At 39.7% G+C, this 15,610-nt stretch overlaps 1 protein-coding gene across 1 annotated transcript in view; it reads right to left on the bottom strand.

Moving 5' to 3' along the window:
* The window catches only part of LOC139377413 (protein unc-13 homolog A-like), an 88,720-nt gene that overhangs the window by 57,814 nt on the left and 15,296 nt on the right, over positions 1-15,610 (bottom strand). Inside the window, exons 2-3 of the mRNA XM_071120440.1 lie at positions 14,049-14,078; positions 2,808-2,907 (exon numbers count right to left, since the gene is read on the bottom strand). Of these exons, the coding sequence (XP_070976541.1) occupies positions 2,808-2,907; positions 14,049-14,078 (130 nt within the window). The remainder of the gene's footprint in view (positions 1-2,807; positions 2,908-14,048; positions 14,079-15,610) is intronic.

Here is a 15,610-nt window from a genome sequence, read left to right as displayed (position 1 = left end):
TGTGATTTCTCTCCAGCTGCCCATCATTAACAAGTGTTAAAACTGATGTTCCCATAGCACTTCGAACTTGTTTTTTTCCCCACAGTGCAGTGCATTTCAAATGCTCTTTACTTGATGCGTGCCAACCGAATCCTTTGGTACGATCAATAGCATGCTTCAAGTTAGAATACCCAGCTTGGGTGAAGGCCTTGTCTGCGTTAGCATTGGACCCAACACAGAACTTTCTACATGGGGAAAAAAAATGACAGATCTGCAGTAATCGAGTATTCCAGACACTCTCTTCCTACAAACCAGTTGCTATTAATTTAAAGGTTTTGGACAGAAAACCTGCAGCTAGGGTATGATTCTATGCTAACCTGGGCAGGGTCCTCTGTTCCAAGATCGCCAGCAACAGTCGGAGGTGGAGGGGTTGTGGAGCCATTATCCGAGCGGCGCTTGTGGAAGGGTGGGTAGCCTCTGTATGCGGTGCTAGCTGGAGCTCAGCAGTTTGATGATGCTGCTGCTGCTGCTCATCGCTCTCCATTTCTGATATCCATCATGGCAGTGGCAGATTTGCTGGTTTAAATGAGCTAAATAGGCTAAGGCTAATAACTCTAACTCATTTTACAGCTAGCTAAGAAGCTACTCTGGAGTGGTGGGGCAGAGTTGATAGAAGCAGCTTCAAAGGTAAACTTGACCCCACGTATAAATATTACAGGCAAAGGCGTATCACATTATTTTCAGATGAGTGTTTTTTCCCGCTTTTTAAGGAAACCCAAAGGAGTCATACCTAACAACCTCAGTGGCTTACCATAGTTCCCCTACACACACCACGGTGCGCTCCGTCCATTGTACTGACACAGCGCAGCGGAGATACAGATTTTGCACTAATCTGTTACTCAATCATTTGAACTTTTTGGCAAATGTTGTAATAGGGACACAAAACAAAAACTGAGCCCCTTTTAGCCCCCTCGTGGAGCCGGGCCAGACAGACAGACACACCTGGTACACCGCTTTGTTCACACTAATTACTTATGGGTCTGATGGTAACAAAAATAAAACATGTCTCTATACGAGAGAGCCTGGGAAGAATCTAACAGCCAGCCTTTACAAGACAACAGGGAGTTATTAAACAGAGAAATATGGGGGGACAAGAAAGTGAGCGAGAACAAGAGAGGAGAGCCGGGAACGGAAGACAAAGCATGAAAGTGTGTGTAACTGTATATATGTGTGGGTGTATGTAAGAGAGAGAAGTGCCATCTAGAGAGTAAAGGGAGGGAGGTGGAGATTGTATTCAGCGCCTGGAGGGAAAGAGTGGGAACTTACATTTTTTTTTTAAGAGTTTGGCGGGATTTCCAGTCTGGGTAGTGACTTTTAAGTGCCATTTTGATTAGTGACCCTAACTGAGGGTAGGGACTGGGAGCCATGACAAAGGGATATGAGTCTTACATAACACTTTCCGTGGTGCAACCACACCACAACGGACACTAATCTGCAGTCAGCCAGCCTGCCTGCTGCTGCATGCTACACGTTTCATAACCCACCAGCGAGCACAATGGGGCGGCAGGGTAGCCTAGTGGTTAGAGTGTTGGGCTCTAACCACTAGAGCTAGAACCGGAAGGTTGGAAGTTCAAACCCCCGAGCTGACAAGGTACAAATCTGTCGTTCTGCCCCTGAACAGGCAGTTAACCCACTGTTCCTAGGCCGTCATTGAAAATAAGAATTTGTTCTTAACCGAGTTAAGAAGTTGCCTAGTTAAATAAAAAAATACACACCAGTCAAACTAATACACTTACTGGCACACTACACACCAGACAAACTACTACTCATTGGTTGCGATGGGGGGAAAACGTGTATACGGTTGCATATCACAATATTATTTTGGGCCGATATTATATCGACATTAGACTCCAAGTTTCGATTTGTAAACTATTTGCTACTGTAGACAGCGTAAGTTAGCGCTACCTGGCTGTACATGCGCGAAAAGTCCAATATTTGTATTGTTCTCCATCATTTTTAAATAGTGAGCCAACATGTTTCAGCCCCTTTATTTAACCTGACTAATCAAAAACCATTTTCTCCTGCTCTCACTCGTCTCTCTGCGGCAGACATATCGTGAGCAATGTTTGGAACATCAAATCGCAGTATCAATAATTAATACATATAGAATTCAAAGAATCGTAAGAACCGTAACCCATATCGTATCAGCACCTAAGTACCGTGATAATATCGTATCGAGAGTTCCCTGGCAATTCCCAGCCCTACTCACTGGCACACTTCACATTAGTCAAACTAATGTAGTACACCTTTACTTGCATAATACACACCGGTCATGCTAGCCTACTATACTATCATATTAGCCGACTACACACCAGTCAAACTAGTGGAGACCCTCTGGCTTGCACTACACACCATCCACACTCACTGATCAGCACACTGGCTGTTACTAAGTGCCCCGTTCAAGTTTGAAAATGGAAACGTCCCCAAAGAGAAGGTAATATGAAAGAAGAGAAAGATGAGCGAAGATGAGGGAACGGTAGGAGAAGAAAGTAAAAGGAAGTAAGTAAGAGATCAAGGTGCACTTTGGAAGGAAGAGGACAAGGAGGAGTGGAGAGAGAGGGGCTGGGAGGAAGCCAATGTGGAGAGGGAGGGAGTGATCGAGGCACCAAGGGAGAAAGGATGGATGAGGGAGCAATAGAAGGGAAAAGGAGGATAAAGAGAGATGAGATGAAAGAGGAAATGTACTCAGAGGGGTGAAGGAGTGACAAATAAAAGGAGAGACAGATAGAGAGAATGGTGACGGAGTGATAGAGAAGGAGAGGACTCACAACATGAAGTCCTGCTCCCAACTGGGCATGCTGCCCCGGACAGCGATGGTGGTGCTCTTCACATTCTGCACCTTCAGGGTCAAGTACGTGTTGAACTTCTCTGTGAGGAGGAGAGAGAGAGAAAGAACTGAACTTCTATGTGAGGGAGAAAGAAAAAAACAAAGTTACTTTCACAACTCCGGTTCTCTGATAATATGAGTGAAATGTACAGTTCCAGTCAAAAGCTTGAACCCACCTACTCATTTTCTAAATGTTTTACTATTTTCTACATTGTATAATAATAGTGAAGACATCAAAACTATGAAATAACACATTGGTAATCATGTAGTAAACAAAAATATATTATATTTTATTTAATATTTTTTATATGAGACTCTTCAAAGTAGCCACCCTTTGCCTTGATGACAGCTTTGCACACTCTTGGAATTCTCTCAGCCAGCTTCATGAGGTGGAATGGAATGCATTTCAATTAACAGGTGTGCCTTGTTAAAAGTTAATTTGTGGAATTTCTTGACTTCTTAATGCGTTTGAACCAATCAGTTGTGTTGTGACAAGGTAGGGGTGGTATACAGAAGATAGCCCTATTTGGTAAAAGACCAAGAACTTTTACAGTTTCTTCAAGTGCAGTCGCAAAAAACATAAAGCGCTGTGATGAAACTGGCTCTCACGACGAATGCCACAGGAAAGGACCCAGACTTACCTCTGATGCAGAGGATACGGTCAAAAGAGAGTTACCAGCCTCAGAAATTGCATCCCAAATAAATGCTTCAGAGTTCAAGTAACTGACACATCTCAACATCAATTGTTCAGAAGAGACTGTGTGAATCAGGCCTTCATGGTGGAATTGCTGAAGAAAAAAAAAACACTACTAAAAGGAAAAGATTTGCTTGGGCCAAGAAACACGAGCAATGGACATTAGACTGGTAGAAATCTAGCCTTTGGTCTGATCAGTCAAAATGTGATATTTTTGGTTCCAACCGCTGTGTCTTTGTGAGACGCAGAGTAGGTGGACAGACGATCTCTGCATGTGTGGTTCCCACCATGAAGCAAGGAGGAGGAGGTGTGATGGTGCTTTGCTGGTGACACTGTCTGTGATTTGTTTAGAATGCAAGGCACACTTAACCAGCATGGCTACCACAGCATTCTGCAGTGATACGCCATCCCATCTGGTTTGCGCTTAATGGGACTATCATTTGTTATTTTAACAGGACAATGACCAAACACACCTCCAGGCTGTGTAATGGCTATTTGATCAAGAAGGAGAGTGATGGAGTGCTGCATCAGATGACCTGGCCTCCACAATCACCAACCTCAACCCAATTGAGATGGTTTCGGATGAGTTGGACCGCAGAGTGAAAGAAAAGCATCCAACAAGTGCTCAGCATATGTGGGAACTCCTTCAAGACTGTTGGAAAAGCATTCCTAATTAAGCTTTTTGAGAGAATGCCAAGAGTGTGCAAAGCTGTCAAGGCAAATGGTGGCTCCTTTGTAGAATCTCAAATATATTTGTTTATTAGTTGAATGCTTTTTTGGTTACTACATGTGTTATTTCATCGTTTTGATTATTCTACAACGTAGAAAATAGTGAAAATAAAGAAAAACCTTTGAATGAGTCAGTGTGTCCAAACGTTTGACTGGTACTGTACCACATATGGGGATTCGCTCCAGGTGAATCACTACACGAAGAACCAATCACACAACGTCTGTCGGAGACAGACAGATCGAATGGCGAAAGAGGTGACGCCTTTCCTCTTTGTAAGGCATGCCGCTATTCCTTGTGCTCTTGCGAGCAGGGAAATGCGGTGATATATCGCACTCATATTATCAGAGAACCGGGCTTACAAAAGTAACCTTAAGTTCTCTTTCAAATACTTTTTTCCCTGATGTATCACATATGGGGAAATGGCCAAGTCCCATATTGCAGACGCTCTTCAAAGCCAGGGTCGTCCTAACAGCATCACCCATCAGAGGCTCCGACACTGAGGACAAAATGCGCCAAAAAAGTGCAGTGATGTCTGTAAAACCTCAAATGTATGAGGAGTGGCCCAACATGCAGTATCGCAAATCTATTTAAACAGTGCCCGAGAGGTAGCCATACCTCTGGTGGAATGAGCCCACAGGCCCTACAAACCATTGCTACTATAAGACAATATAATAGCCTCCACTATCCAATGGGATTTCTTTTGATGAGAGAGGGGTCCCCCCCTGCAGGGAGGTGCCCAAGAAACAAATACAGTTTCTTTAGAAAGTATTCATAACCCTTGACTTATTCCAAAAATGTTTGCCTCAATTCAAAATGCATTAAATATATATATATTTAATATAAAAAAAAAAAGATATATATCTTTTCTTTTTTTAAAATCTACACACAGTACTGAAGTGAAGACAAAAAAAAAATGAATACAACTCTTACAGGTGGTGGTACTTGGATAATTTTTTGGGACATGATAGTACTTTTAAAAAGTGGCAATATTTTGAGAATAAACTGGCAATATTTCTACAATAAAGTCGAAATTACATTGTGAATAAGTGGCAACATTTCAAGAATAAAGTGGCAAAATTTTGAGAATAAAGTAGAAATAAAATTGTGAAGTGGCAATATTTTGATAATAAAGTTGCAGTATTTTGATAATAAAGTCTAAATTAAATTCTGTGAATAAGTGACAATATTTTGAAAATAAAGTGGCAATATTTCGAGAATAAACTAGAAATGTAGTTTAGAGAACAAAGTAAACATTGAGAATAAAGTCCGTTATATTTCAAGATTAAAGTAGTGGATATGTTTAACTGCATGTCGCCCTAGCTCCCTGTTGCTGTCTGTGCCTTGACTTTTTCCACATTTTGTTACGTTACAGCCTTATTCAAAAATGTATTACAATTGTTTTTCCCCCTCAATCTACAGACAATACCCCATTATGACAAAGCAAAAATAGGGTTATAGAAATTTGTGCAAATGTATTAAATAAAAAACTGAAATGTCACATTTACATAAGTATTAAGACCCTTTACTCAGTACTTTGTTGAAGCAATGTGATTAATGTGATTAATGAGGAGCATCCAAACGCTGCACTTGATGAATTTATGAAATTGCTTCTTCCAATTATTGATAAACATGCACCTGTTAAGAAACTGACTGTTAGAACTGTTAAGGCTCCATGGTTTGATGAGGAATTGAAAAACTATGGTTGAAAGAGCAAAAGGAGTGGCTAATAAGTCTGGCTGTATGTCTGACTGGCTTTCTGCAAATTGAGAAATTATGTGACTAAACAAAAATAAGAAACTTTATTATGAAGCCAATAACAATGATATTAAGAATGATGGAAAAACTTAAGTACTTTAAATGAAATTATGGGCAGAGACACAAATTCAACTCCATCTTTCATCAAATCAGATGGCTTATTCATCAAAACTATTTGATGTTGCCAATAATTTAATGATTATTTAATTGACAAAGTAGACCAACTTAGGCAGGAAATGCCCACAACAAACAGGGAGTAAATATATTCATGCATAAAAAAAACAAATGAAAGAAAAACAGTGCAAGTTTGAATTTTGTAAAGTTAGTGTGGGAGGTGTGGAAATATTATTGTTAACAATCAATAACGACAAACCTTCTGGCATTGACAACTTAGATGGAAAGCTACTGAGAATGGTGGCTGACTCTATAGCCACTCCTATCTGTCATATTTTTAATCTGAGCCTAGAGGAAAGTCTTTGTCCTCAGGCCTGGAGGGAAGCCAAAGTAATTCCGCTACCCAAGAGTGGTAAAGTGGCCTTTACTGGTTCTAACAGCAGACCAATAAGCTTGCTGCCAGCTCTTAGCGAACTGTTGGAAAAAATGGTGTTTGACCAAATACAATGCTATTTCTCTGTAAACAAATTAACAACAGACTTTCAGCATGCTTATAAAGAAGGGCACTCAACATGTACTGCACTGACACAAATGACTGATGATTAGTTTAAATAAATTGATAAGAAGAAGATTGTGGGAGCTGTACTGTTGAATTTCAGTGCAGCCGTTGATATTATTCACCATAACCAGATGTTGAAAAAACTTAAGCGCTATGGCTTTTCAACCTCTGCCATATTGTGGATTCAGAGCCATCTAATAGAAGTCATAGATTTTTTTTTATAGTTGCGTCTCTAAAGTCAAACATGTAAAGTATGGTGTACCGCAGGGCAGCTCTCTACGCCCTCTACTCTTTTCACCAATGACCTGCCACTGGCATTAAACAAAGCATGTGTGTCCATGTATGCTGATGATTCAACCATATATGTGTCAGTAACCACAGCTAATGAAGTCACTGAATCCCTTAACAAAGAGTTGCAGTCTGTTTTGGAATGGGTGGCCAGTAATAAACTAGTCCTGAACATCTCTAAAACTAAGAGCATTGTATTTGGTACAAATCATTCCTTAAGTGCTAGACCTCAGCTGAATCTGCTAATGAATGGTGTGGCTGTTGAACACGTTGAGGAGACTAATTTACTTGGCGTTACCTTAAATTGTAAATTGTCATGGGCAAAACATATATATTCAATGGTTGCAAAGATGGGGAGGAGTCGACCCCAGTCTGGCCCAGAACAGAGTGGCACGTTATGCTCTTAATTGTAATCAGAGGGCTGATATAAATTCTATGCATGCCAGTCTCTCTTGGCTAAGAGTTGAGGAGAGACTGACTGCATCACTTCTTTTCATTAGAAACATTATTGTGTTGAATATCCCAAATTGTTTGCATAGTCAACTTACACACAGCTCTGACACACACACACACACTTATCCCACCAGATATGCCACCAGGAGTCTTTTCGTAGTCCCCAAATCCAGAACAAATTCAAGAAAACACAGAGTATTATATAGAGCATGGAACTTCCTTCAATCTCATATTGCTCAAATAAACAGCAAACCTGGTTTCAAAAAACAGATAAAGCAACACCTCGTGGCACAACGCCTCTCCCCTATTTGACCTATAGTTTGTGTGTATGAATTGATATGTAGGCTACATGTGCCTTTTTAAAAATGTATATAGTTTTCTCCTTGAGCTGTTCTTGTCTAATGATGTTCTGCATAATGCCATTCTGTATTATGTTTCATGTTTTGTGTGGACCCCAGGAAGAGTAGCTGCTGATTTTGCAACAGCTAATGGGGATCCTAATAAAATACCAAATACCAAAATATCTGCTGCTAAAAAACATCCCCACAGCATGATGCTGCCACCACCATGCTTCACCGTAGGGAGGGTGCCAGGTTTCCCCCAGACGGGACGCTTGGCATTCAGGCCAAAGAGTTCAATATTGGTTTCATCAGACCAGAGAATCTTGAATTTACCGCAGGTGGACTCAAATGATGATCAATGGAAACAGCATGCACCCAAGCTCAATTTTGAGTCTTATAGCAAAAGGTCTGAATACTTATGTATCCGTTTTTATCTTTAATAAATTTGCAAACAATTCTAAAAACCTGTTTTTGCTTTGTCATTATGGGGTATTGTGTGTAGATTGATGAGGAAAAACATGTATTTAATCCATTATAGAATAAGGCTGTAACATAACAAAATGTGGAAAAAGTGAAGGGGTCTGAATACTTTCCGGATGCACTGTAGGTAGAGACAGGTTGATTGTGTGTGTGTGTGTGGGGGGGGGGGGTCTAATACACTCGGTCAAACAGGCGTCACACACACGGTATCCCCCCCAAAATTCCCTTGCTCACATTTTTTCCCTGTCTCTCTTGTTTCTAGTCCACCTGGTTGACCCTTGGCTGTCCTGACTCCGAACCCACTCTGCCTGTTCTGTCTTCAAGACTGCCTATCCCCTTGTACTGTTTGGACTCGGATTTGGTTGCTGAACCCCTGCCTGGCCTGACCTCGAGACCGCGGTTCGTCTGTTACCGTTTTAAGAACTACAGTCCGACAAGTTTCTGAAATATACAGGGGCAACTACCGGCTTTTTTAAGTCTTTTTTTTTTCAAATATATGTTTTTTATTTCCAAGAGCATTTCATTTCTGGATTGGACTGTTTTACTTTGACAAGGCAGTTGTCTCACACCCTGACTTTTGAACTTCAGCTATGTATTAAACATTTTGATAATTCTTACATATTTAATGTACCTGATGAGAAAAAAAAGAGGCAAATATACAGTGCCTTGCGAAAGTATTCGGCCCCCTTGAACTTTGCGACCTTTTGCCACATTTCAGGCTTCAAACATAAAGATATAAAACTGTATTTTTTTGTGAAGAATCAACAACAAGTGGGACACAATCATGAAGTGGAACGACAATTTTTCAGTTTTTGATTTGTTAAAAAAGTTTGAAATATCCAATAAATGTCGTTCCACTTCATGATTGTGTCCCACTTGTTGTTGATTCTTCAAAAAAATACAGTTTTATATCTTTATGTTTGAAGCCTGAAATGTGGCAAAAGGTCGCAAAGTTCAAGGGGGCCGAATACTTTCGCAAGGCACTGTAGATAAACCAAATAATCTAAATGTTATTTGTCACATGCGCCGAATACAACAAGTGTAGAATTTACCATGAAATGCTTACTTACGAGCCCCTTCCCAACAATGCAGATAAAAATAAAGAAAATTAACAAGTAGATAAGAAAAAAGTAAAACAAAATAACAATAATGAGGCTATATACAAGGAGTACCGGTAACGAGTCAGTATACTGTACTGGGGTACGAGGTAGTTGGGGTGATTGATTGAGGTAAAATGTACATGTAGCGCAGCAGTCTAAGGCACTGCATCTCAGTGCTAGAGGCATCACTACAAACACCCTGGTTGTATGACAACCGTCCGTGATTTGGAGTCCCATAGGGCAGCGCACAATTGGTCCAGCACCGTCCATGTTTGGCCAGTGTAGGCCTTCATTGTAAATAAGAATTTGTTTTAACTGACTTGCCTAGTTAAATAAAGGTTAAATAAATAATAAAATCACAACCCATTGTGGTTTTGATTCAGTTTTAAACAAAAATTGATGGTTGTATGATCTGATGGTAATGACAGAAGGGTGTTTGTTTGTTAAATATCATACTTTCAGCAACATAAATACTTTGTTAATTTAATCTGGAACCAAAAACTGATATTGGCTGGGATTATACAATGATTATAATACAAATAAATATTTAACTAACATTTTTTTAAAGAATAAGACAAGCCGAAAGTATCCGTAGTTGCAAAATCACCTACAGATGTAGGACCAGACTATGTATAGATAGGGCCAGGACATTTTTCTGATCACATGACCTGACCAGGTCCTAGTTATAGCCGCAGTAGCCCAAATTTAGACACTTTTGTGATTTATTTAATTTATTAAAAAGATGTGGTCTAAGGGCATTCCATTGTGACAGCTTGCAAGATACTGTAAGTCATGGTCCAATGACTGTACTTGCTAGAAGCATATGTCCCACGTCCGAAACTACAGCCATAATTTGTAGACGGTTCTGATTGGTGAGGAGCCATTTGCATTGCCGAGCAGTGAACAGGAAATTATGAAATCCGGTTTTTAGATGCTACCTCAGCCTACTGAAATCAAAACCAAACATGGATTGCATGCTGTCTTCTCACTTCACATGCACACCCGTTTGTTTCACACCCTTGTACACCTGTTTGTTCACACCAGTTTGTCTAGCTAATCAGCCTTGCATTATGGGCACCATGCTTCCCCAGATGGGAAGTAGAGGAAACATATGCTTGCGTGCAAAGCCAGAACAAAACATTTCCATTCATATTAATGTTCGATTTGGGTAGGGGGTTAGCATCTTAAAACTGGATTTCATAGCAATGCAAACAGCACTTCTTCATTCAGAACCGTTTACAGCTTACACTCAGTAAGATATTGGAGGGTAAATTGTGAGTAGACAAATGTGGGAGTACATGGAAAAGAATGATCTGATTACAGCCAATCAGCATGCTTATCGCAAAAACCATTCCACTACCACTGCATTGGTTGACATGACTGACCAGTGGCTCAATGCTATGGATAATGGCAAATTTGTAGGTGTACTATTTTTTGATTTCAGTGCAGCATTTGATTTAGTGGATCATGAAATAATTGACTAAATTAATGCATTATGGTTTTAAGGAGGTAGCATTGAATTGGGTACAGTCCTATCTAACTGACAGGAAACAGTCCACCTATATCAATGGTTCATTTTCTTCCCCTAATGTGTTAAACTGTGGAATACCACAGGGCAACTGCCTTGGGCCACTTCTTTATTTAATATATATCAACGACCTTCCTTATGCCTTTGTTGAAACTCAATCTACTATATTTGCAGATGATACTACAATTTATGCAGCAAGACAATCGGTTCAACAGGTACAGCAGACTTAACAAGGAGATTTGAAGAATATCAGGAAGTGGGTTTGCCAAAACAAACTTGTTTTAAACACCAAGAAAACCAAAGTTATGTTGGTCTGTTCAACTAGGAAAAGGCCAAAACAGCATGGGATACAATTAAGTATGGGAGGAGTACAAATTGAGGAAGTGGCAGAAACCAAATTATTGGGAGTGCAGCTAGACAACTGTTTATCATGGTCGTCTCAAATAACTAATCTATGTAAAAAAAACTATTATTAAAACAGCATGCATAATCAGAAGGATAGCTAAATATTTACCAGGAACAATTATTCAGCAAATAACACAAGCATTAATTGAGAGTCAGGTGAACTACTGTTCGGTGGTCTGGGGAAATGCATCATCAAGTGAAGTTAGGAGACTGCAGAATGCATAGAATAAAGCAGCAAGGATTGTTTTAAGGTGGAGATACGGTTCTTCTGTTGTAGTCATGCACAGTGTTCTTGGTTGGTCATCAATCAACAAGGTAATTGAAAAAAACATGCTTATTTTATTTTATAATATAAATCATTTAAAAAGCCCAAGTTCTATTCACAACGGTATTCAGTTGGTAAGAGACAGACATTCCGTAAATACTAGGAATAGATTGTCCATAGTAGATGAAGAATCAATATTTTTTAGTTTGAGTATTTATTGGGTCATTATGCATGTTTGTAATAGTGTGAAATATGTGAAAATGTGATTGTATTATAAATTGTATTTTAATGTTTAAGGACTCTTGGAAGATTAGTCCAAATGGGGACTAAAAGAGATCCAAATAAAATCAAAATCAATACAGTCATTGAACATGACTCCTCGTAAGCTTTCATAATGGAACGCCCTTAGACCCTTTTTTATGAATAAATTAAATAATTCATAAAATGTGTCTAAATTTGGGTTACAGCCTCACACGGTCAGGTAAACTCCTGTACCTATAAGACATAGCAAGCAAGTTTGATCGAATCCAGTTGTGTATGTTTTGTCTATTCTATTTCTAGGTTCTCAGCAGCACTTACCTTAGCTAGCAGATTTTAATGGGCTAATGAGATGCTCCATTAGACGTTACAGGTTAGGTACTGTTTGGTATAGCAGAGAAATTTTTCAACCAACCTTAACGATACTTCTTCAATTCCCGACAATTCTAAACGTCCATGTCTAGTTTCAATTCCCGACAATTCTAAACGTCCATGTCTAGTTTCAAGGGGTTTGTTTGCATTTAGAAAATGCTCTGTTATTAAATAAAAATGCTCCATGAAATAATAAAAAAATGTATACACCGTCATCTTGTCTATTTCAAATATTCTCTCATTGATCAAGACAGGCGAGTGTCTTCTATGGCATTATGGTGGTCCGAAAAAGTAGGTGCTACCACCTACTGTTTGAGGTGAAAACTGGGGAATTTTAATCCAGAAAAACACAGGGAAATGGGGAAACATACCCCTTTAGTCAGATTCAAGTGTCTGCTCCAATCCCCACAGGCTTTGGGGCTTGAGGGAAGTACAGACAATATTCCCCACAATGTTTCGGCAGAAAAGTCTTGGAGATCCAGAAACGTTTTTGCTGCATTCACAATAATGTCAAGTTTCTTCAATTTCTTTTTACTTGTACAATTTATCACCTGCGCAATAAATGCAACAAAATTCAGCTTCTTCACATTCAGTACTTCAGGATCCCTCAACTGATGAACAACACTTTCTGCAGGCTGCGGTGTATCCATTGCCATTTCTTCCTCATTTGAACTTGCTGGTTCCGCAATTTGCACTGTTTCTGCATAGGAGACCTGGTGGATAACCCAGATTCTTGCTACTTTGATCTCCTTCACCCTTAAAGGGCACTCCTGGAACTCGGGAACGGGGTTCCCACAATTGCGGCACAGTGTATTTACTGACTCTTCCACAACATATTTATTCCGTCTGGACAAAGTTTTTACATTTAAGACACTGCAAAGGTCTGTTCACATAAGCTCTCACTGCACATCTCATATACACCAGCTTTTCATGTGTCAGAGGATATTCTTCATCAAATAGCAATAGCACCGGTAAGCTTTCCTCTTTCCTCTCATTCACCATACGGTTCAATCAATGTGCCTCCACTATTCCTGGTACTTTAGATTTTCAGCCTCCATTTCCACCGCGACACCAGAGATGACACCTTTTACTGGTGGCTTGTTCTGAAGGTCAAAGCGTTCTACTTCACACCAATAATTCCAAGAGACAATGCACTTTCCTTTTGTTCTTCTGGACATACAATACATTAACACCCTATCACTCCTGGTCACTTTGATTGACTCCACCTTTCGCAGTGCATCCTCCACCATCTCCTTGACTGCAAAAGGATCTCCCAAAAACACATCATTACCCATGAAATGTATTCCAACAAGGATTGAAGCATTATTAGACCGAGGCCTATCTTCATTAACAACTTTAGCCCGTTTTGCACCATTCTTCAATGTTATAGTTTTCCACTCACGTCCATTAACTTTACTCAACGCGATATCCGATTCAAAACAGTGCTTCCGCCATCATCACTTGTTATTCGTCCGCAGGTGGGTCATCATGACATGCAGCACTTTGGGGTGGACACCCACCTGTCTCAATCAATGAGAGGAGATTTGAAATAGACAAGATGGCAATGTACACATTGTTGGATTACTTCAAGGAGCAAAACATTTATCTTATTTAATAATGTTGCATGTTCTTAATTCCAACAAACCCCCGGCAACTAGACATGAACGTTTAGAAAACGATGATTATCTTCCACGTCAGGAATTGAGGAAGTATTGAAAAGGTTAAGGTTGGTCAAAGATTCTCTGTCCTATGCCAAACAGTACCTATCTAATAATACCTATCAGCCAGCTGGAACAGAGTAATGGTCTGACTAGGCAATATTTTGAATAGCTATACGTACCTTGGGGTCCATCCAGCTTGGCTTTCTTCACTGTGAAAACAGAGGAACAGAGTCACAAAGGGCAACACCATATCTTGACAGAACTCTTACACAAAGAACATAACAGGCTGGATTCATTTTCCTGTTTTGTGGGTAGTTCCGAGTCTCACTTTGGTTAATTTCTCTGGATCCCCATTAGCATCCACTCTTGGGGTCAATACATACATTAAACGATTGTTGTGAATTCTCCAAGGAAATATCAAAACCAACTCATCAAAGTGGCCAAGTGCTCAATAAAAATCAGACACTTGAGCATGCCTCATGGACAAAAGTGAGTTATTTCCTTGTTTGTACCTTACTTTGTTTTCACTGCTCTTTTGCTTGGCATATGCTAGTAGCATTTAGTCCATTTAAGTCTATATGTGATTATAGTATTGGCACTTTTTGTTGTCTAATAATTAGTCCTTTTCAACCCCATACCATTTCTAATAACAATCATACGCATCGACAGAAACAATAATATATACAGCAAGACACACCTTATATACCCACATGGAGGAATACGTTTGCCTTTTTGACTTAGAAGCTTTAATTTTTTTTTACTAAAACTCTACTGAAAACAAACACAGAAGGCTTTCATATGTGTCACTGCTTGACATTTGGGGTTGATTTTACACACAGTACACATTGTTGTGGGACAAAATGAGCCAGCAACCCTGTGGTTATAGGACAACTGCACTACCCCAGTGACAACTCCTGGCAGAGGCTTTAGTGCACCCACAGACTGCATTCTAAATTACACCTAATTTAACTTTGTCCTAAATAGCACCCTATTTCACTTCAAAAGGGAACTACTTTTGACCAAAGCCCTTTGGGCCTTGGTAAAAAGTACTGCACTATATAGCGAATAGGGAGACATTTGGGACTCCGCCATAGGAGGTTACACTAGTATGACTGGCCTGTTGTGTTTTATCAGTGTGGTGTTGCAGTAGATACAGAAGACAGTGGTGGGGCTGATTTTTTTGAATGCATAGGCTTTACTTGTCTTGTTACCTTGCAGTCAATGCAAGCGTACACTGTTTGGCATACACTGTGCAAAACAGATTTAAGCCTAACTTTCAATAAAGTTTTCAACAAAAATATATTCGACATCAATCTCCATGGACCTCATTTATCAACAGTGCATACGTTTCATAATAGAAACTGGCGTGTGTGGGCCACATTACTAGGATTTATCAAAATGTCACAAACAACATATATGCATGTTTTCATTGATCACAGCCATATCATATTTGTGTGCTCGTGAACTAGCGCTACAACCCTGCCTGGAGAACCCCTTCCATTAACCTTTTATGGTAACAAAAATACCCCCATTTGCTGTATGATTAGGAAATGTTGCAACTGGATCATAGCCATTTCTATAAGAAAACAGAAAAGAGTGTGGGCAGAATGTTTTCATCTTTTGCAGTGACTTAAAAAAAATGCATGTTGCCTATAGCGAGTGCCAAATACTGGACTCATTCTGCAAGATTGATTGTCTATTTAACAAATATTGCACAACTGTCATAGGCTATGCCGGTCTA

The sequence above is a fragment of the Oncorhynchus clarkii genome, chromosome 20 (assembly GCF_045791955.1).
Source record: "Oncorhynchus clarkii lewisi isolate Uvic-CL-2024 chromosome 20, UVic_Ocla_1.0, whole genome shotgun sequence".
NCBI lineage: Eukaryota > Metazoa > Chordata > Actinopteri > Salmoniformes > Salmonidae > Oncorhynchus > Oncorhynchus clarkii.
Note: the sequence above shows the minus strand (reverse complement) of the source record. Positions and strands in the feature narration are given on the sequence as shown.